The sequence below is a fragment of the Bos indicus genome, chromosome 15 (assembly GCF_029378745.1).
Source record: "Bos indicus isolate NIAB-ARS_2022 breed Sahiwal x Tharparkar chromosome 15, NIAB-ARS_B.indTharparkar_mat_pri_1.0, whole genome shotgun sequence".
In the NCBI taxonomy this organism is placed as follows: Eukaryota; Metazoa; Chordata; class Mammalia; order Artiodactyla; family Bovidae; genus Bos; species Bos indicus.
The window spans coordinates 2274915-2299082 of NC_091774.1; the positions used below are offsets into that span (position 1 = coordinate 2274915).

Genomic DNA, 24168 nt, shown 5'->3' on the forward strand with positions numbered 1-24168 from the left:
ATATTGCTTTGAAATCCGTTGTTACAGAATACATTATGGAACAATAAACCTCATATAAGTATTATAACATGCTATTAAGGCTTTGATACTCAAATGCAGTAAGGTTATTGTATTTTTTTTTATGCCCTGTTTTCATTTTTATGCTCTAAGTCCTAAAGCATAGACAAATCCAAATCTTGTCAGATAAAGTATCATCATGGCATTATCTGGAATCTTTGGGATGAATTATTAAATAAAGTTTCTTTATTTAACTTTTTTGCTGTTACTTTTCCTTAGTGAGGGTCCCTCTTGCAATGTGAATAAATCAATAGGCTTTTGCAACTTAAAGTGACTAAAATCCAAGTAGAAATATACAGCATAGCTATGTTTAAATATAGCAGTTACCATTGTGTTTGCAAAGCCTATAATAGCTAGAGCCCATAGTATAATTGTTTGCAGAATTGCTTAAATTTCAAAGTTATGAACATTTCCTTTTTTGTTTTCCCCTCAACTTACTCTGAAGAATTCTTTTGTTGACCCTGAATCCAGTGTTCCATAGGCAATTTCTGTTTGTTTGGCCAAATCTTCTGCACTTTCTATGGGGGAGACCATTCTCTCAACCGTCAGGAAAGCAGCGAGGTTAGCAGTATAAGATGATATAATGATGAGTGTAAAGAACCACCAAACACCTCCAACAATTCGTCCTGAGAGGGATCTAAACATGGATAAGATAATGTACATTTTCCTTTCTATAATCAACATAAAGAAAAGAAATACCATTGTGTATGTTTAAAAATAATTGCAAGTGTCATTTTATGTTCTGAATAGTCTACTCAAGAATGATTCTAGTATTTCTGTATCATTTGATATCTTTCATGCTATATTGAATGTATAAATACCATTTTAAAAATACTTTTCCTTTTAATTGTTTACTTGGCAGAAATGTAGAACCAAATGCCATTCCTTCAGATCCAGAGGAGGAACACTTGCTTAAATTCATTGACCCCCCTCTTACACTTCAGTGTCTCTGAAATTAGGATGCAGACTATGTTTGATGAGATAAAACACAGTATCACAGTTTGATTGGCAGCACTATTATAAAATAGCAATACATCTTAACAACGGGTAAGCTCTTAGATTTGATACAAGATGCTAGATGCTTTTGTGAGAGAACTTGTTTTTACCTTCAGTCAGAGGTATGCAAGGATAGATGGGACATATGCCAAGGTAGGGCTTGACCAGAAAAATACCTAGGATTGGTCTCCAAGGAACCATAGTTGAGAACATTTTGTTTGTTTGTTGGATAAAAATATTCTATTTCTTTTCTGAGTGGAGGATGAGATATGTCTTAAAGTGCTTTCCACATGGGTATAAAAGTGTTCTCTTTGCCACTGCTTGCATGAGACCAAAGAATGTGACTTTTCAATGTGCAGTATGACAGCACTGAAAACTGATGCTAGAGCTCAAAAAATGTTTTTTCTCACCCTTTCTCCGGCTATCAAGGATGTGTGAGTGAGCAGAGGAAAAGTGAGAATGAAATGAATAAAAAATTCAGAGCATAGTCATAATTAATTTCACCCAATAGGACCATCGGACTACCTAAAATTCCTGTGACAACTATTTTAAAATATTTTCTTAGTATTTTTCATGGCATTTCTAGCTTAAAATGCTCTCTTCTTAATGTTACTATATAAGTGGCACCTATTGGTTTTAACTTAGCATTTACTTAATCCTGATTTTTAAAACCATAAAATTATTACTTGATTTGTTTTGATTTCTTTTCATTAATTGAAAATTATTTATTCAAATTCCTATACTGGAATTTATGCACATTTATAGTGTTCCAGTAGTCATGTATGGATGTGAGAGTTGGACTGAGAGTTGGACTCAGCTCAGAGAAAGCTGAGCGCCGAAGAATTGATGGTTTTGAACTGTAGTGTTGGAGAAGACTCTTGAGAGTCCCTTGGACTGCAAGAAGATCCAACCAGTCCATTCTGAAGGAGATCAGCCCTGGGATTTCTTTGGAAGGAATGATGCTAAAAGTGAAATTCCAGTACTTTGGCCACCTCATGCAAAGAGTTGACTCATTGGAAAAGACTCTGATGCTGGGAGGGATTGGGGGCAGGAGGAGAAGGGGATGACAGAGGATGAGATGACTGGATGGCATCACCAACTTGATGGATGTGAGTTTGAGTGAACTCCATGAGTTGGTGATGGACAGGGAGGCCTGGCGTGCTGCGATTCATGGGGTCACAAAGAGTCGGACACGACTGAGCGACTGAACTGAACTGAACTGGGTCATCAGGAATACAAAGTGCATTGTTGCTAAAATGTCTCTTTTTAAGAAAGATTTCTTAAAATGATACACATATATGTGATGCCAATATGTCACTATTTAAATTTAATTCTTAGCTTCTCTTGCCTTTACCTACTTTTCTCAGAGAAATTTGATATTTTTCTTGTAGCAGTAGGTTGGCTGCATTTTTGGCAAACTTAACTAAACTATGTCTTAACTGACATGAGATGTGATTCCACAGATAAAACATATATAGTATTTACATTTCTGACTCTGTATACTGCTTAGCTTGTTTATGATTGTTTAGAAAATAGTATATCTGGAACTACTATATTCATTTAGGTCTTAGGTAATTTCATGGCAGATATTTACATTAAGCTACACAGGATTTAAGTTGAATTCAAAACTAATCCTGAAAAATGAACAATAATGACAAAACATTTGATTTTATAAAGGAAATAACATGAAAATAAATTTCTTTTCTTAAGAATTTAGGTTTAGTTTCCACCTGTCAAGTCACCATAGGATATATTAATACTAAATGATTTTTGATGGGTTCTGATGGGTTCCATATGTTCCTTTTCCAGTGGGAAATTAACCTTTATGATGCATCCATACTTTGTGCTAATCTGGAAAAATTGGTTATGAGTATATTTAGATTAATTTGGGGGGTACAAAGTCTTTCTCTGTTTTAGGTAATGCTCTGCCTCTAGAATAAGAACATATAGAGAGAAGTTATGCACAATATTTAGAATTACTAGGGAGTTGGTGAAGAACTTAAGGGCTTTGAAACTAACCTGGGTGAAATGTCACATCCTTGCTGCATAAAAGCACCCAGGGAAAACCAGAGGCTGTTAAAGATGCCAAACTCATTGGGAGGCTGGTCGCTGGGTCCTTCCTTCCCGTCTTCCGGCTCTTCTGTGTGCCACTCGTATGGACTAAACCTACTAACCAGGAACAAGACCACGCTGACACCGATGTAGGCAAAGACTATGCACATCCAAATCTCATAGGCCAGAGGATCCAAGAAGGAAAACACTCCTGGTTTAGATTTCTGAGGCTTTTTGATCATAATAGATATGCCCAAACTCATGAAGGGCTTAGAGAAGTCAATGACCTCCTCTCGGACCAAAGTGATTGTCAGAGGGGCAATAGCAATCTCTGCTTTCTATAAAAGAAAAGACACATGAAAAAAATGTAGGTTAATAGATTCCATGAGCCATTTAGTACCAGATTGATTCACTCAAATTTTAACTTGTTAGTATTTATTCTACATTTTTGGGGAATACCTACAATAAATAAGGCCAGTGACAAAGATGAACAGTAGATTTTTTTTATAAGATATTATGTCACTTTAATTGCAAATATATTTTTATTTGTGCTAGTAATTAGATAAGAGGGAGAGAAAAAGAGAAAGAGTAGGCATAGCAAAAATAGCTTAAACTCAAATAACTGCATTAGTCTTTAAGGGTCTGACATAGTACAGAGGAGGACACTTGAAAGTTTTCCCATATGGCTGAATTTATGAATTTATTAGCTAGAATTGCTGATATTTTGCAGTCTTTTCTATTTTATTTGGAATGTTGTCACTAAGTCATTACTTGGCCATTCCTTAAAATTATGAATTGCAAATTTCAAATAGCCTTTTCTTTTTTATTCCTTTCCAGTTACGAGAAAACCTAGCATGAAGCTTGTGTTTGTAAAATAGAATAAACCTGTTGTTTGACAACATTTTTCAACTCAGAATACAAACAAAAATCTGGAAATTGGCATTTATTTCTTCCTATTTACATACTTTGACTTCTGCTTTCAATTTCTAAAACAGATTTTGGAAATGGTACATTCAATTCTTATAAATTTTATTAATAAGATACCAGCTTCCATTTTTATGTTGTGATTCTGAGTAACTTTTCTGAACCAGTTTCCATTATCTTCAAAATTAAGATATTTTCTTAATGTTTACCTCATTACATTATTGTGATTATTAAACAAATCTTAATAAAACAATAAAACATTTACTGAAAAGTTACTGAGAGATTTTATGTCTATGTGGATTTAACTGTTTTGAATGGCTTCTCACTTAACCACCGTAAACAGATAAACAATGTTATGCTTATCATTGTTTTACAGATGGTTGAGACTGAGACTCAAATTAGTTTTACACATCATAGCAGCTCTGCAATTTGAGATTGTATTTCTGTTAAATCATGCCATCACTAAAATCAAATGAAATGAAGTATGGTGAAAAAACTGTAAATTGTTACATGATCTACAAATGAGAAAATTTTTTTTGATTATTTATTTTAGAAGGAAAATATTTGGTACTAAAATGGAATCTGAAACACAGACATATATGTTCTTACGCCACTTTTATATTCACTCTATATATCTTTAGGCCCCTGGATTGATATGATGGCCAGCAGCTTGGTACAAAGGCAACTGGAGGGTTAGAATGGGAAATGTACTCTTGCTGTCATGCTTTCCACAGAGTGTCTGAAAAGTAACTGCATATGTTTTCAAGTGGGAATAAATTTAGTTCACATCAAAAATGCCTATATATCATACAAAAGTCAGAATCATTTTTGAGAGGTTATTACTTCCCCATTATTATTACTATTTGTTTAATTTTCATTATACAGTGATATATGAAGTAGGTATAGGATATAAAAACAGAAACAGAAAATTAAGAAAAGTTATCTTCATTTCCTTCATTACTCTTATTTTTTAAATATGCCCTATCAGAAATTATTTTATGAATATTATTTTTCTTATTTTAAAATTGGATAATATAGAACATGATATTTTATAATTCCTTTTCTCAAGAGAATATGATGAGGTATTTCAACATTATTTCAACATATATAGTAAAAATAAGTCTTAATGATTGCAAATATTTTATCATGTTAAAGTATCAAAATTTACTCATTCAATTTATTTTGGGGGGGATATCTGTATTATTCCCGGTTTAACACAATTTATAACAATGGTGATATAAACAACTTTGAAGACAAATCCTTACACATATCTTTGTTATTTAATGCTTATTACATATTTTGCCCAATTTTTCTCCCTAAAGATCATGCAAATTTGTATTGTTATCAGCACTGTGTGAAAGCACCTTCAGCTTTGAACGCTGGATATTCCCTGTGTATTTCCAGGGGATTTTTTCATTTATTCTCATTTATCTTCACCAATTTGTTAATCTCATTGTACTGACTTGAATTTTTTAAATTTTTGTAAAACTGACAATTTTACTCCTTTTATATGTTACTTGTCACAGTCTTCCCCACTTCCATAGGAGCTATTCTTTTTTTGCTCATTAATTTATGTGTTTTAAATATGTTAAAATATTATTTTCCATATATATATATTTTAGATATTCTTCCTAGCCATCGTTTTGTTTACATTACGTGGTTTGTGATATTTTATTTTAGTATACATGATTTAAAATTTTGTTGTAGCCATATAAAATTATACTTTTGTATTTTCAGCCTTTGGTTTCATGCTTAGAAAAATCCTTCTCATAGTGTATGATCAACCTCAATATATACTTTATTCTAGTACCTATAATCCCCCTATAATTTATCTAGCATATTAACATAACAATGTATTACAAAATTGTCCTGCTTTACCAGTAGGGATGAATGGATAATGCTTCCTTTCTCTGATGTGAAATACCACCTTTCGAATACTACACTGTTCTGTGTAGTATCTTCTGAAATTTTTTGCATATACAAGTGGCCATTAATGAGACTAAACACATTAAAGATAGAGGAGCATGAATAGAAATAAAAGAGTCTCCAGCACATAAAACTAGGTGCAATGGAAAGCAAACATTAGATAACAGTGGTTGATGGCAATGCTCAATAAGGACACACTTGAAATTCTGAAAGAGGCCAAGGAACAGAAGATATATTTGAGTTTTCTCTGCTAACTTTGGAGATGTTGCATTTGCCTTGTTCCATTAGCTCTCAGTGATTCCCAAAATTGAGAAAAATGTCCTTTGTAAGAGCTTGATAATATTTGGATTCTCAATGACTTCTGGAGTGAGGCCGATGAACCAGCATTCTTGTGGTATGACTTCCCTGGTGGCTCAGACAGTAAAGCATCTGCCTACAATGTGCGAGACCCGGGTTCGATCCCTGGGTTGGGAAGATGCCCTGGAGAAGGTAATGGCAACCCACTCCAGTTCTCTTGCCTGGAAAATCCCATGGATGGAGGGGCCTAGTAGGCTACAGTCCATGGGGTCGCAAAGAGTTGGACACGACTGAGCGACTTCACTTTCACAAGTAATTCTAGTGTTGGCAGGACATGGAATTTGCTCTGAGAAAAATCTCTTTGGTTAAAATATGCATACAGAAGTACAGTAGGGAACAGGAAAAGGCCCTGGAGCAGTATACCACAGAAGATCCTATGAGGAATTTGTTGCAGTGTGCAGTAGTGACAGGCAGAAAGAACCTGAAAGTGTAAGGGAGGTTTTGAGCTTTGGGGTAACCACTTGGTGGTGTGCTGAGATCACATCTAAGTGTCTGGCAGATAATCTATTCCTAACAATTACAGTAACAAGGTTTGCAAAGGATAAAGTAAAAAAAAAATAAATAAATAAACGGACTCAAAGTTAATCATCTTGCTGGCTTTGTTGAGTAGAAAAATATATACAGAGTTTTACTTAAGGCTTGTAAACTGAGAATTCATGTGTGCATTAGCAGTAAGAAAGGAAAAATAAAGCAGTTGAGAGGCAAGTAAAGGCTTTGCAGACACCAGAATGGAATATATCAAATCTGTGGAAAGTATATGAGACATGAACAAAGATTCTTTTCGGGAAAAAATTGGACAACTCAAGTGGTAAAGATCAGATTATTTAAATCCTTGCAAACTGGCTGAGGAATCAATAAAGAGTAATAACCCTTATGTTATCTTCTCTCTCTGAGAACAGCCTGACTTTGTGACTTTCTGTGCCATGTGACACATGTACTAGTGGTACAATTTTGTTGTTTGTAATTATACTACTCCCTTCATATCACTTGTTTTCACTATTTAAACAATATTCTCCCAATAAAACATCATCAAGAACACTTGCAAAGGAGTGAGCCTGGGTTACCAACTTGGTAAGGACTCCAGAGGAGAGATATGTAACAATTGTAGAAAATAACTGATTAGTTATCTGGTCTGAAATTAACTGACAATTCAAGAATGCGTTTTTGAGATGAGATACTCAGTAGTGTTTTCTGAAGGTAAATGAATTAGTGTAGTTCTAGGCACTAGGTTAGTGTTCACATTTAAAATCTTAAAATTTAATACATTACCAACAAACACATGCTTTAAGAACTCTTTTTCTTTGAGAATTAAAGCTCAGTATCAAACCGTTGATGAGCCCGGTGGTAAAATACTTTTTGATTTTTTAAGACTGAAAATTTTGTTTTCCTCATTTAGGGCACCTAACTAGTCAGCAGTTCTTTCAAATGACTATAAAGCTAATGAATTGCTTTTTAATGCCAAATAATTTCCTCTTACTGCTATAGCTGTTCTGTGCAGAGAATGTTCATTTTTTTCATGGTCTGAAAGCAGGATGTAGAAACGCAAAAGTATTGAACTGCAGTTCTGGCTCAAAAGTAAGCCCCTCTAGATACTTCAGTTATGTTCTAACTGGAGTGGGTTGCCTTGCCCTTCTCCAGGGGATCTTCCCGACCCAGGGATCAAACCCAAGCTTCCCGCATTGTGGGCAGATTCTTTATCACTTGAGCTGCCTGGGAAGCCCAATGTTCTAACTTGTTCTACTTTTATTCTTTCCTGGGGAAGGATTACTTTTGTGTAATTCTTAAGTTTTAAAGGGAGTCTTGGATAATTAATCAGAGAGAATGTGTTTTGAACATGAAATTTGTGAAATGTAAATTGGCTTATAGGGAATTTCAGAATACATTTCAAGTGTATATGACTTTTATTGGTTACTTGATGAATAGAACTCACTGTGGGCTCTAGGTTTGATTTTTGGGACTTTGGAAATATATCATCACTGGCAATTGATAAATACTGGCTTGATTTTAACACTGCAATGTTAGCTGAAGAGACCAATCTTGTTCTAGTTCAGGCAGGAATGTCTACACTGAATTTGCCCTTGGCTTTTAATATGTATGACTTCCCTGGAGGCTCAGATGGTAAAATGTCTGCCTACAGTGTGGGAGACCCAGGTTCAATCCCTGGGTTGGGAAGATCCTCTGGAGAAGGAAATGGCAACCCACTCCTGTACTTTTGCCTGGAAAATCCGATGGACGCAAAGTGTGGTAGGCTACAGTTCATGGGGTCACAAAGAGTTGGACACGACTAAGTGACTTCACTTTCACTTTGAATATGTACACTAAAAATCTGGTGAACGCAAAGGGAAGGGCCTGACATGCTTTCATGTGAGGCCCACTATGGAATAAATTATCGCTTTTGTGTTTACTATGTTGGAAAAAATGATGTCATTGCATGTAAGTTTAAATTTATTGTGTTCAGCAGAGTTGTAAGATTTCACGTTATTGGTGAGTCTTTAATATATGCTAGCTAGTTTGCTGATTGCTTCACTAATAATTTAAAAGATATTTACTTGTAAATACAAGCAAATAGAAATATAAATAATTAGCTAAAATAAGGCTCAACTTTATGCTGTTAAAGGAAATCTGCTCCTACAATTATCAAGTAACAGATAAGTAATGGAGCTGTTTTGTAGCTCTCAAAACATGTTTCTGATATAGCAGCATCAAGCTTAAGAGAATAATCATCATAGATACTGAAGTTAGTGTTTTTTTTAAAATAGAATATCATATTCTGAATTTTTATCTTTTTAAAGTTATCAAGTATTAGTTTCCCTAATTGTTAGGAAATTACTAATGAAATAGAGAAATATTTGACATCATATATGCTTCTTTGAATGTAACTGCAAATTTTAAAAAAAACAACAATAGACATTTAACAATTGATATGTGCCCAAGTGAAAAAAACTTTCGGGTTTATGTAAGTAAATTTTCTAATAGATTGATTTGCTTACCCCGTAAACAAGTTCTCCTACCATCCCATTCCAGATTTTTGTGTCTGCATCCCTTGCTCCATATTTTCCATCAGGGACAATGGCAATTTTATATTTGATACCAATATGTTTTGCAATTTCAGATGCCAAATCTACACAGTATCCTTCATACTTGTCATTTCCTTCAAACATTTCATGATTTTTCTTGTACATAACATATGGGGATTCCTATAATGAGAGAAGTAGAACTGTAAAGGAGAAATTATGAAACATTCAAAAATTCTATGCAACTTTCACTTTCAGAACTTAACAAATGGATTATATTTAGTACTAATACACACACTGGTTTTGTGTGGCAAGAAATTGATAATAAAACAGATGAATATATAACTATGCTTAGAAGTATATTAAGTTGCTTTATAGATTCTGTTTTTATACTAAAAATAGAATCTTTAAAATAAAGTAAATTTCTTTTGAGTGATTATTACATACTTAGCACTGTGACTGTGATAGGAAAAATATATGTTAATAATTGACTAGAGAAGCATAAATTATCATCTATGGCAATAGGATTACCATTTTCAAAGTATCTCATGACCTGAAGATTACTTAGGAGTCAACTTTGTGTAATAGAAGACTTATTCAAAGTTATAGGTCTCTGTATTCTGCATCTTGTTTAGCCACATTCAACTGTGACTCCCTTCAGGAAAAGAGCCATATTATTTTTCTTTGCTCTCTGGGATTTAGCAAGATGCCTTGGTCAGAGCAGGTATTTAGCAAGTGCAAAGAAGAAACAAATTACAGTCCTTAACATTTTATATACTAATTTGTATTAAATTGGTTTTCCTAAAATTGTCCAGTATCTTGGCTTTAATTAAGGTTGTGATCCAAGAATTTTTATTCTATTATAAAAATATGTTCCCAATGGAAGCTAATAATTTTTCCCAATTGTGAAAATCATAACTCTTCAAGTAATATTTTTAGTAATATTCTCATTTAGTTTTTGAAGCAATAAGACGAAATAGGATGAATTATTGTGAAATGAAAAGATTAGTGCTAATTCATAACTGAACAGTTTTTGGTACATACACATACACACACACACACACACACATCCCTAAACCAAAACATTTAAAGTCTGTGAAACTAAAGCACTTGATTTTATAAATAAAACCTAATGCCACCAACTGAAAGATAGGCTCAGTGAACATGCAGTACATACAGAACTCCCGGTCACACTTCAGATTTCTTAATCATTTGCAGACAAGGAATGACCACTTTTGACTACAATGTTATTGAAGTCATGATTTATATTTTATAAAATAGCACTGTGATATTCATTTAATAATTTTAATACATATCTTTTCTTTTCTCCCAGCAAATCTGTAGTTGGGAAAGTTGAACTTGTTCTTAGAACTCTGGATTAGAAGATGATTTACTTTGCATTACATGGCAGACTACACTAATTCTGATTTTGTTTTAAAATACTTTGTAACTATGGAAACTATTTTAAAAAGCAATAGAAGTGTAAATTATATAATATGTGATTTTCTCTTAGAGATGCCCTAAATAACTCTATTGTGGGCAATTGTTCAGGATTTGCTCTTATATTTTCTTAAATCCTGCCTTAAGTAGACATGGCCAAAAGAACCAGAAGTCTCTCACTTCTTCCTTGAATTTGATGGATATTCTAACACTGGACTTGGTTAAGAAATTTCTCCACCTACAAAATAAAGGCAGCTAATTATCTCTTTAGATAGAAGAAAATTATTTGTTAGCTTAAAGAAAACATTCTCCAGATATAAATCATTTTGTAAAATATGAATGTGGTTATAAAAATTGTAAGTTGTTGCAAGACTGTTAATTTCTAAAATATGTTATGGAATATTACTTAAAATGAACCAATACTTTCATTTTGCTTCTTTTCTTCTTGCGATAGTTAATTAAAATATGGAAGAATATGTATAAACAAGCACAAATTGCATATTTGCACAATCCTTAACATTCTAATTGAAATGGTTGTTAATAAAGCAAATGAGAGGTTTTCAAAAGGAGTATTGCTAAGGTTTACACTTGCTACTAAGATTGATAAATTCTAAAGAGTCTGAAATACTTGAACACATGAATTTTAGCCCTCAAATGTGTATTAGCTTGTGTACAGAAGTCTCTTTAGCTAGTATTATCATCTAGCTTGCAAAATCCCCTCTACATTATATAGTGAATAATTTGTTTCATTAAAAGCTGCATTTTCAATGTTTACTCAAATATTTCATAAATACCCGCTGTGTGGAAGGCAGCTTGCTGGGAACTAGAGGGTATAAAAATAAATTATATATGTTCCTCATCCTCTTACGATTATGATTAAATTCTTTGTAATAAAGGTACAGGAGTGAGAATGCTGGGAGACCACCATATATAATAAAATATATAGGAAAAAATAATACAAGCCCTCAGTTATTTAGTGCTTGCTCTGCGTCAAGTACAAAGTTATTTAACTGTTATTTAATGGTATCCTTTTATTTATTTTTCACACTGCCATTTCGAGGTAGGCATTTCCCAATTTGCAGATGGAAAATTTAAGCTTAAAGAATTTCAACAAATTGTTCAATTTCACAGAACTAGCAGGAGTGGAAATTGAACCCATAATTTGAATGTCTGGACATTTTTGAAGCTACTGTAGCATCTGTCAAAATACATGCAACTATTTGAGATTTCATGTGATTTAACAAGAGAGAAGACAAGATTAAACATATGAATTTCTGTATTTTTAGTGAATGAAATTTTTGAAAAAACAATGTATTAATACCTTTCCATATTTCCTCATAGTGTCTGCTACTCAATAAATATAAGGTGTTCAATAAATATAAAGATTTCCTGGTCTATCAATGCTTCCTAAATAAGAATATCATGGCAAGGTATTTATATTAGAACTTCCGGTTCAGGGGTTCAAAATGAAAGTAAATATTAATGAGTTCCAGATCATCTCTTTTGAAACAGGCAGGTGTATCTATAAATACAAATTTATTTAGTGTCTTTGATATTTTTCACTTTCTTTTTTGGATAGCAGCACGCATCAGATTTTTGTTTTCCTAACAAACAAACCAACAAAGGCTAGAGAAGCCTTCAGTTTATTGAAAATGTTGATTAGAAGTTTGCTGCTGTTCAGTCACTAAGTCACGTCTGACTTTTAGGGGCATGAATAATTGTTGAGATTCAAATAGTGGTGCATGCAAATTAAGAGAAATAAGATGATCACACTCAGGAAGATGGAAGAACGAAAGGAGAGAACAGCTAGGCGTTTCTTGAATAAGATCTCTCATAGCTGCTCAGCTCTTTCCAGTTTCTTTGAATCTGTCTCATTTCCCTTTTCTTTCATGTTAAATCCAAATTAGCAGCAAATCCTCAACATGCTCTCAACCTTTTCATTTGTCCCGTCTCAAACCTGATAATTTATGTACAAGTAGCCCTTCAAACACTGCATACTTGAGGAGACTCAGTACAAAGTTGTGCTGAAGAAAATACCAAGTCTTTTCAGTATAGTAAAAAATGAGTTATAGTCAATCATTAAGGGGTGTTTGTGAACCATCTTTGATAAGCAACCTTCTGGAGCCCCAGGTTCTCAACTGTGAATTAAAATGGAAGGCTATAACCTACCATCTTTGTTATCAATTGCTATGTTCTGTGGGACAATAATTCCTTAGAAGTTATTTGAAATGCATTACTTCTTAGTGATTATGAGTTTATTAGTACAATTTCCATAATGCATAGTGTTCTACATCTGCTCTGCTATTTCAGGAAAGAAATCAATCTCTGTTTAAAGCTATGGCATTAGGGTTTGCTTATGAAAATGCCTATATAAATGAATTAAGATGATTTTCAATAAATAAAGTATCATTTTCCTACTGGGGAAACTTTTGTTTGGAATATTTGTCTTGATATTTAGCAAAAATAAAACTGTCAAAGTATATATTTATTGGAAAAGCTTTAAGATTTTCTAAACATCACAAATATAATCATTGAAACCACTAGTTGAAAACAGGTAAAATAATAAAATCAGTAATATCAAAAGTTATTTGCTATGTGGATATTTGCTTTTATCCAAAGAATTTTAATGTAGATAATTTATCCTATGGGTAAAATTCTTATAAATGAACATTAAAATGTTATTAAGAAATCAGTAAATTTAATAGTGGCATAATTTTAAGTTTATTAGAAATAACATTTAAAAGCATTGAGTTATAAACTCTTTGGAAGCAGATGCATGTATTGGGAAGATTAATATTTTGTTCAAGAAAGAAAATAAAAAAATTGTATAGATATTTATATGTATGTATAAATATGCACTTGTATATTGTATATACATATGTATCTACTTGCAGTGCACTTACAAAATTCCACATAAAAAGATAAACTAGCAAACAACTCATAAAAAGAATAAAAAATATTTATGGAAGGACTGTTATAAATAAAATTGTTTTGAGGCTTATAAAGTAATTATGATACTGCAGTGAATATATTTGGATTTTGTGGAAAAATTTCCAAAAGGATTGTTGAGTTCATGAGATGGTAAGAAACGCATTCTTAGTTTAGTAATGAGTTATGTTTCATTTACTTTCAGTGAAAGATTTGGGGAAAAATGAGATTGACTGAAATTTAATTGCATTTCTCCTTTTCCAGAGAGTTTAGCCAAAGAAAGTAGTGAAATTGCAGAGGAAACCACCACCCCAATGTCTACTGCAAACCACTTTTCCCTCAATTGCTACATTTAGCTAAACCACGTGGCACAGATGTGGCTTCCTTAGGTTGTTTTTTTTGAATGTAAAATGTTAAATTAACATGGTCATAGTCTCACAAATTTTATAAAATTTTTAGTCACTAAGACTTAAAGAGAAAAAATGTTGAGCATCTGAATCCAAAACTTTAGATCTTTCAATTTTGTAGTCATGATTCTCATGTGATTATAGTGTCAAACTTACTTTTATTTAGATTTAGTTAAGTTATATTCAGAATGACTATATTCAGGAAGAATAAATTAGTCATTAAAATGAAGACATAAAACAAATAGATTTCAGCAATGCAAAAAGCTAAAGACACATTTTATTGAAAAATGGTATCTACTATACTTATATTTTTTGTCTACTTTCTCTCATTAGAATTAAATTCAATTGTAAGTGCAGGATTTTGGTCTGTTTTCTTGTCTAACATATCCCAGGCTTATAACTGTGCCTAGCAAATAGCAGACGCTTAATAAATATTTGTGAATGAATAAATAAATTTCTCAATCAACTTTATTCAACAATACCATATACTATTACAGTGCATCAACATGTAAATAACAACATACACAAAGGAAAGACAAATGGTAGAACAGCAAAGTCATAACAATTCTGATCAAAATGAATGAGTTCTAGTGCCACAACAGTCTTCTTTTTATGTCTAGATATCTGTCTTGCACATAGTTTAATATCTAACCAATTCCATTCCTGTTGAAAGTTTTCAACTTAATCTGAGGGATTATAATACACCAGTGTCAATATCTCATTCATCTACAAAAAAGCACATTACTTTCAAGATGAAAGAGATGATGGAGATGTCATAGGTCCTGGGATAATATCAACAAAAGCAAATACAAGGAACACTTTTGGCAAAAGGATGCTAGCATTTTTGTTTTTGAATTATTGAAGTTGCAAAGATCATAGGTATTATTTATATAGAGATTACATTTTTATACAAAAGACAGATACTAGTACTGCACTATTTTCATTGCAAAAATATTGGTGACATCACTGTCAAAGAAAAGATAACTGTACAGAATAGTCTTTAGATATATAGGAAACAACTGGATTTTTCAATCATTTTTTGACAGCATGCTTTCTGAAAAATAGCCATGCTTGCAAAACTAATTCAATATTGTGGCCTGAAGAATTGTATCTCCACCCCCTTTAATAACAGAATCTACATTATACCTATAATGAACACTAAAACACCTTATTTCATGTAGAACAGGCAAAATTTCAAAAAAAAATTTAAGGAAAGCAACTATGTGTATCCAGAAAAGAAGGACACAAATTCATAGATATTTACTTTTAGAAAATCTACTCTTGGCATTAGAAGTGTTAAAATTTCATCATTTATGTACAATGACCTCATTTCAAGATATGGGAATAAATACGTCAGAATTAAGTATTATTTTTCAACATTTAGTTTCTTGAAAAAGATGAGGATTAATTCTTCTTTGTTCTAGTATCTCAGGAAAGTCACAGAACTTAAAAATAAGTGTGGTTTTTTTTCTGGTAGTCCAGAGTTGATCATCCAAGAAGAATCCCAAATGAACAATTAGCTTAAATTTACTACACAGAAGAACAAGACTTGAGCTTTAGTTAGGAATAGTCGAACAACGTGGAGCTCATTTCTTTCTTGATCAATTTCTTAAAATAGGATTCTTCATCAGAGGCTGAAAAGAGGAGGACTGTACTGAAGTATGACTTTCCATTACCGTCTTTTTTAGGAATATATATATGTATATGTACATATACATATATATACATATATTTAAGTCCCATGCATTACACAATTAAGTTAGAAGATATTTATTTTTCATTCATACACAAAAGCTCCTGTTGGTTGGTTTGAATTCTAAAATTATAAACTTCCAATTAAGGCTTGACAGATTAACATTAAGTTGCTAGCTAGTGGCGCAACACTGATAAAATTAATTGCAACATGTGAAAGCTTTTCTCTGGCATTTTCATGCTTTGACCTCAATGTCAAAATGTTGGAAATAATTTGACATTACTAAAAACATAAGTTAAAATTACGTAAGATAAAAATTAAATTACAGAAAATAGTTTTTCTTCATTTAGAGTAAGGGCTTTATAAAAATTAAAAAATGTGTCCTGCCAAATGAGACAGTGAGCTGTGGATATGTAACTTAAAATTAGATAGAAACAGTTACCGATTGTTGATCTCCTTTGACTAGCATTGACTATAAAGAGTATGTTTGAATTTAGAAGAGAAAAATATGAGATACACTATTTAAAAGATACTTTCATGAGAATCTCTTTGAAAAAGCAGACTTAAGATTTAGAGTATTTTTAATTTTATAATGTGACCGAATGAAGATCATATTTTTGTTAATTTAGGAGAATTTCAATAAATTTTAATGCATTTTTCCCCCACAGGTCAATGAGAAAAATAATCGGTACAAAAACTCCTTTGTGAAGTAAATATAAATATAAAACAAAATTTATTTTTAAAGCATACAGTTGTGTAAAACATGCTCATTAAAATCTTAACATTCATATCTCTATTATAAAGACAATGCAAATCATTATTAAATTAATAAATTACCTGAAAATTATAATTTTAAGCACTATTAGCTATTATTACATTGATGTTTAAAAACATAATAACAATATATGATGTTTAAAACTGGGTATTTCATGTGATTAGTTGTTGATCATTTTCATGTTCATTCTTTTGTCCTTTGAAATCTTAGCATTTGATTCATTTCCAATGAAAGATTTTCAGTTTTTAACATCTGAGCATTTTTCCAAGAACAATAATATAACAAAAGATAATACAAATAAAAGTACCGAAATGAGTTTAGGACAAACTTATTCAAAGCCTCAATAGACTTTTGTTGATCAGAACATCAATGCCACCATCACTAAGATGCAGCCTTCACATAGCTGGGAATTAAAATTGCCTACGGGCAAAATAAAACATCATAAAACACAGACCAAAACTTACCATAATAGTGGTTACAACAACTGTTCTGTTTTCAATAGCTGCTGTGTCATTGCCAAGTGTGGGTACATCTTGAATCAAGACTAATTTATCCATATCATTCCAGTATCCAACCTGCCAAATAGAAAAAAATCTTGAAAGCACATTTTAGAAGAGTTTTCTCTAGTTCTTATTGGAACAATGAGAATTATTAATAAGAAAACAAAACAAATTTATGAAGCACACACAAAAAAATGTGTTTGGAAGTTTTCTTAATTGATGATGAGCCAGTTTTCCTAATGTTAATAATACTACTTACTTACACATTTGCCAACTTTACAATTTATTAATACACTCATGGACTAGCTAAGACATTGAGAATGAATGGGTTCAAAAAGGAATATGGATACAGATGGAATGCCATTTTGTTCTGATGCTCTTGTAGTGAAATTGATTGGAAACTTCTATACTTAGTTTACATGATTTTTATCAATAATGTTACAGATTTTATAGTAAGGAGAATAGATTTACATGGGGCACATGTACAGGATGTTTTAAAAACATAGATTTGTGTATTTTAAAGCAATATAGAAATAGTTTTTTGGTTTCATATGTACAGGATGTTTTAAAAACATATATTTGTGTATTTTAAAGCAATATAGAAATAGTTTTTTGGTTTCATATAACCTAGCCTCTAGATAAACTAGAGGCTAGTTTATCATTTCTAAAATGCTAAATATATCAAATGTTAATGATTATTTAATATTTTCACTTTTGAAAATTTTAAATTTGTATTTTTAAAATTTCAAATCCTTATATTACTCGTTTAGACTCGAAGCAAACTCTTTTCCATAAAATATATTAAGTAATTAGTTAAGCACTATACAATGTTACAAACTAAAATGGGATTCTACTGGAAATTTAGGATTCTTTTCAGAATGCAGACTACTTCTTTACTGCTTGCTCCCTGAAAGACACTGTAATCAATGCTTTAATAAAAAATGCATCTTAAAGTTTATACACACAGCAAATATAAAGGTAGGTGCAATTACAAGTCCATATACTTTACTATTATGGTACATATATTTTACTGTTATGCTACATACACCCAAATGACTGTTCATTTAATGCTTGCCAAACTTCTTTCAAGGTAAGTGAAACCCAAGTAAGATGGTAGGCACTGAGAGAGGGGATCAGAGGGCAGACAGACTGAAACTACAATCACAGACAACTAGCCAATCTGATCACATGGACCACAGCCTTGTCTAACTCAATGAAACTAAGCCATGCCATATGGGGCCACCCAAACCAGACAGATCATGGTGGAGAGGTCTGACAGAATGTGGTCCACTGGAGAAGGGAATGGAAAACCACTTCAGTATTCTTGCCTTGAGAACCCCATGAACAGTATAAAAAGGCAAAAAATAAGACACTGAAAGATGAACTCCCCAGGTAGATAGGTGCCCAATATGCTACTGGAGATAAGTGGAGAAATAACTCCAGAAAGAATGGAGATGGAGCCACAGCAAAAACAACACCCAGTTGTGAATGGGACTGGTGATATAAGCAAGGTTTGATGCTGTAAGGAGCAATATTGCATAGGAACCTGGAATATAAGGCCCATGAATCAAGGCAAATTGGTAGTGGTCAAACAGGAGATGACAAGAGTGAACATCGACATTCTAGGAATCAGAGAACTAAGACGGACTGGAATGGGTGAATTTTACTCAGATGACCATTATATCTACTACTGTGGGCAGGAATCCCATAGAAGAAATGGAGTAGCCATCATTGTCAACAAAAGAGTCCAAAATGCAGTACGTGGATGCAATCTCAAAAACAACAGAATGATCTCTGTTCATTTCCAAGGCAAACCATTCAATACCACGGTAATCCAAGTCTATGCCCTGACCAGTAACGCTGAAGAAGCTGAAGTTGAACGGTTCTATGAAGACCTACAAGACCTTCTAGAACTAACACCCAAAAAAGATGTCCTTTTCATTATAGGGAAGTGGAATGCAAAAGTAGAAAGTCAAGAAACACCTGGAGTAACAGACAAATTTGGCCTTGGAGTATGGAATGAAGGACGGCAAAGGCTAATAGAGTTCTATCAAGAGAACTCACTAGTCATAGCAAACACCCTCTTCCAACAACACAAGAGAAGACTCTACACGTGGACATCACCAGATGGTCGACACCGAACTCAGATTGATTATATCCTTTGCAGCCAAAGATGGAGAAGCTCTATACAGTCAGCAGAAACAAGACTGGGAGCTGACTGTGGCTCGGATCATGAACTCCTTATTTCCAAATTCAGACTGAAATTGAAGAAAGTGGAGAAAACCACTAGACCATTCAGGTATGACCTAAATCAAATCCCTTATGACTATACAGTAGAAGTGAGAAATAGATTTAAGGGACTAGATCTGATAGAGTGCCTGATGAACTATGGATGGAGGTTTGTGACATTGTACAGGAGACAGGAATCAAGACCATCCCCAAGGAAAAGAAATTCAAGAAAAGCAAAATGGCTGTCTGGGGAGGCCTTACAAATAGCTGTGAAAACAAGGGAAGCAAAATGGAAAGGAGAAAAGGAAAGATATACCCATTTGAATGTAGAGTTCCAAAAAAATAGCAATCAATGCAAAGAAATAGAGGAAAACAATAGAATGGGAAAGACTAGAGATCTCTTCAACATAATTAGAGATACCAAGGGAACATTTCATGCAAAGATGGGCTCAATAAAGGACAAAAATGGTGGGGACCTAACAGAAGCAGAAGATATTAAGAAGAGGTGGCAAGAATACAAAGAACTGTACAAAAAAGATCTTCTTGGCCCAGATAAGGAAGATGGTGTGATAATTCACCTACAGCCAAACATCCTGGAATGTGAAGTCAAGTGGGCCTTAGGAAGCATCACTACGAACAAAGTAGTAGGGGTGATGGAATCCCAGTTGAGCTCTTTCAAATCGTCAAAGACAATGCTGTGAAAGTGCTGCACTCAATATGCCAGCAAATTTGGAAAACTCAGCAGTGGCCACAGGACTGGAAAAGGTCAATTTTCATTCCAATCCCAAAGAAAGGCGATGCCAAAGAATGCTCAAACTACCGCACAATTGCACTCATCTCACACGCTAGTAAATTAATACTCAAAATTCTCCAAGCCAGGCTTCAGCAATATGTGAACCATGAACTTCCAGATGGTTTTAAAAAAGGCAGAGGAACCAGAGATCAAATTGCCAACATCCGCTGGATCATAGAAAAAGCAAAAGAGTTCCATAAAAAACATCTATTTCTGCTTTATTGACTATGCCAAAGCCTTTGACTGTGTGGATCACAACAAACTGTGGAAAATTCTGAAAAAGATGGGAATACCAGACCACCTGACCTACCTCTTGAGAAATCTGTATGCAGGTCAGGAAGCAACAGTTAGAACTGGACATGGAACAACAGACTGGTTCCAAACAGGAAAAGGAGTACATCAAGGCTGTATATTGTCACCCTGCTTATTTAACTTCTATGCAGAGTACATCATGAGAAATGCTGGACTGGAGGAAGCACAAGCTGGAATCAAAATTGCCAGGAGAAATATCAATAACCTCAGATATAGAGATGACAGCACTCTTATGGCAGAAAGTGAAGAATTAAAGAGCCTCTTGATGAAAGTGAAAGAGGAGAGTGAAAAAGTTGGTTTAAAGCTCAGCATTCAGAAAACGAAGATCATGGCATCCGGTCCCATCACTTCATGGGAAATAGATGAGGAAACAGTGGAAACATTGGCTGACTTAATTTTTCTGAGCTCCAAAATCACTGCAGATGGTTATTGCAGCAGTGAAATTCAAAGACGCTTACTCTTGGAAGGATAGTTATGACCAACCTAGACACCAACCTGTACTAAAAAGCAGACACATTACTTTGCCAACAAAGGTCCTTCTAGTCAAGACTATGGGTTTTCCAGTGGTCATGTATGGATGTGAGAGTTGGACTATAAAGAAAGCTGAGTGCCGAAGAATTGATGCTTTTGAACTGTGGTGTTGGAGAAGATTCTTGAGAGTCCCTTGGACTGCAGGGAGATCCAACCAGTTCATCCTAAAGGAGATCAGTCCTGGGTGTTTACTGGAAGGACTGATATTGAAAATGAAACTCCAATACTTTGGCCACCTGATGTGAAGAACGACTCATTGGAAAAGACCCTTATGATGGGAAAGATTGAGGGCAGGAGGAGAAGGGGACGACAGAGGATGAGATGGTTAGAAGGCATCATCGACTCGATGGACATGGGTTTGAGTGAATTCCAGGAGTTGGTGATGGACAGGGAGGCCTGGCGTGCTGCAGTTTATGGGGTCGCAAAGAGTCGGACACAACTGAGCGACTGAACTGAACTGAACTGAAACTTTTTTCTTGTATTTCCAGATGCAGTTGATAAAACTCATGTTTTCAATGAAATGTATGCAACTGATCACAGGGAAGCCTGGTTTCCTCCAGTCCATGGGGTCACAAAGAGTCAGACACAATTGAGCAACTGAACAGCAACAACAAATTGCTCACTGGTCTGTATTCACTGTTTGTTCAAATATGTTTTAAAAGTCTTGTTTCCTTCAAATTTTTACTGTCATGTTAGTATTTGTGAACATATTAAAATAAAATAAGCATTAGCATATAAAAAAGAAACACTATATTATTTATAAATATTGCATATATAATTAACAGAATATAGAAAAAATAATTTTTATTAATGTGTTTTTCTACATTGCTTAATTTGATCCAAAATTATGAGTATAAATCAATTCAGCAGTTATTTTTAATTGCCCATATGAATTTGAAAGTGAAAGTGAAAGTCGCTCAGTTGTGTCTGACCCTTTGCAACCCAGGCCAGAATTCTCTAGGCTAGAATACTGGAGTGGGTAGCCTTTCCCTCTTCCAGAGGATCCTCCCAACTCAGGCATCAAACCCAGGTCTCCCACATTGCGGGCAGATTCTTTACCATCTGAGCCACAAGGGAAGCCCAAGAATACTGGAGTGATTGCCCCATCCCCTCTTCAATGAATCTACCCAACCCAGGAATTGAGCTGGGGTCTCCTGCATTGCAGTTGGATTCTTTATAGACTGAGCTCTCAGGGAATTTGTGCTAACACATTTAATATCAGTGAAAAATTTAATTAAAACAAAATAAATGTACCTTTGAGAACTATCCTCTCCTCAACTTCTACATGCACTTAAAAAATAATTTAAAAAGCATGTCAGTTGCTTCCTGTTAATTTTCCTTTGCACATGATAGTTCGCAACATAAAAATAGGTTTCACAGTTTAGTATTCCATTAAAATGCAGCCACCTTCCAGATTTCAGCAGCCCATTCTCTGGGAAAGCAAATTTTCTTTGTTAATGGGTTAACGAGGCGCGGGCGGCTGCTACCAGCGCACCTTGGAGTGGGCGGCTGTGACTGGCCACTTAGGCAAGGCCGAGAGGAGCTACCCTCTGTCCAGGGTCAGGGGCAGAAGCTGGGAGGACCCCATGCCCAAAGGGCGGTGGCCAAGAGAGTTACCCCATGTCTGAGGTCAGGGGTAGCGGCCGAGAGTGCCAGGCTGCGATGGCGCAGGAACGGCTGAGAAGAGCTACCCAAGTCAAGGTCAGGGGCGGCAGCTGAGAGGAGCTACCCCACTTTTGAGGTCAGAGGTGGCGGCCGGGAGGAGCTACCTCATGCCCCCATGCCCGAGGCCAGGGGTGGCAGCCGGGAGGACCAACTCCACGTCCAAGGAGTGGTGGCTGCGTGGGTGCAGGAGGGCCTAGAGGAGCTATCCCATGTTGAAGGTCAGGAAGGGCGGCAGTGAGGAGATACCCCTCGTCCAAGGTAAGGAGCAGTGGCTGCACTTCGCTGGAGCAGCCGTGAAGAGATACCCCACACACAAGGTAAGAGAAACCCAAGTAAGATGGTACGTGTTGCAAGAGGGCATCAGAGGGCAGACACACTGAAACCATACTCACAGGAAACTCGTCAATCTAATCACACTAGGACCACAGCCTTGTCTAACTCAATGAAACTAAGCCATGCCCATGGGGCAACCCAAGATGGGAGGGCCACGGTGGAAAGATCTGACAGAATGTGGTCCACTGGAGAAGGGAATGGCAAACCAATATTCTTGCCTTGAGAACCCCATGAACAGTAAAGCTGAAACTCCAGTACTTTGGCCACCTCATATGAAGAGTTGACTTACTGGAAAAGACTCTGATGCTGGGAGGGATTGGGGGCAGGAGGAGAAGGGGACAACAGAGGATGAGATGGCTGGATGGCATCACTGACTAGATGGATGTGAATCTGAGTGAACTTTGGGAGCTGGTGATGGACAGGGAGGCCTGGCATGCTGCGATTCATGGGGTCACAAAGAGTCGGACACAACTGAACGACTGAACTGAACTGAATGAGTTCCCACAACATAAAAACTATAGCTCTGAGACACATTATGGAGAGTTTTCAGATGTTGACAAGACCTTGACATTTTGTATTTAAGGACAACCTGTGGGAGATCAGCCCTGGGATTTCTTTGGAAGGGATGATGCTAAAGCTGAAACTCCAGTACTTTGGCCACATCATGCGAAGAGTTGACTCATTGGAAAAGACTCTGATGCTGGGAGGGATTGGGGGCAAGAAGAGAAGGGGACGACAGAGGATCAGATGGCTGGATGGCATCACTGACTCGATGGACGTGAGTCTCAGTGAACTCCGGGAGTCGGTGATGGACAGGGAGGCCTGGCGTGCTGCGATTCATGGGGTTGCAAAGAGTCAGACACGACTAAGTGACTAATCTGATCTGATCTATGGGTTCATAAGTATCTCCCTGCATCTCAAGATAAATGATTTAGAAGTAATGGCAAATTAAAATAATAACCAAAAATTTACCCAACTGTATTTATCCTAAATATACTTGGAATTCTTGAAAAAGAAATACAAGTTTTGTGATACAGAACCATGGTTTGTACATAGATGTCATGTGGGCTATGGAATTACTGGAAAAAAGACAATTCAGGGCGAGCAATAGCTCAAAAGTCATTTCCTAAAGTAAAAGATATTAAAGTTTGTACCTAAAACCTCATGTGAGATATTTTTTCTAAGAACTCTTCCCATGCCTGATCTCATTTAAGTAGGAAAGTAGGCATGATTTTT

At 34.9% G+C, this 24168-nt stretch overlaps 1 protein-coding gene across 10 annotated transcripts in view; it reads right to left on the reverse strand.

The window, feature by feature from the left end:
- Positions 1 to 24168, reverse strand: part of GRIA4 (glutamate ionotropic receptor AMPA type subunit 4) — a 679480-nt gene that overhangs the window by 57215 nt on the left and 598097 nt on the right. For 9 of the 10 annotated variants that reach the window (XR_011570807.1, XM_070803290.1, XM_070803285.1 and 6 more), the window contains 4 exons: positions 17034 to 17144; positions 9303 to 9509; positions 3073 to 3443; positions 496 to 694 (listed from right to left, as the gene is read on the reverse strand). Coding sequence is in view for 9 of the 10 variants with exons in the window: in XM_070803290.1 (XP_070659391.1) it covers positions 496 to 694; positions 3073 to 3443; positions 9303 to 9509; positions 17034 to 17144 (888 nt within the window). In the remaining variant the exon portion in view is untranslated. Of the gene's footprint in view, positions 1 to 495; positions 695 to 3072; positions 3444 to 9302; positions 9510 to 14551; positions 15736 to 17033; positions 17145 to 24168 lie in introns of those variants that run through there. The other variant, XM_070803293.1, reaches the window with a different exon arrangement.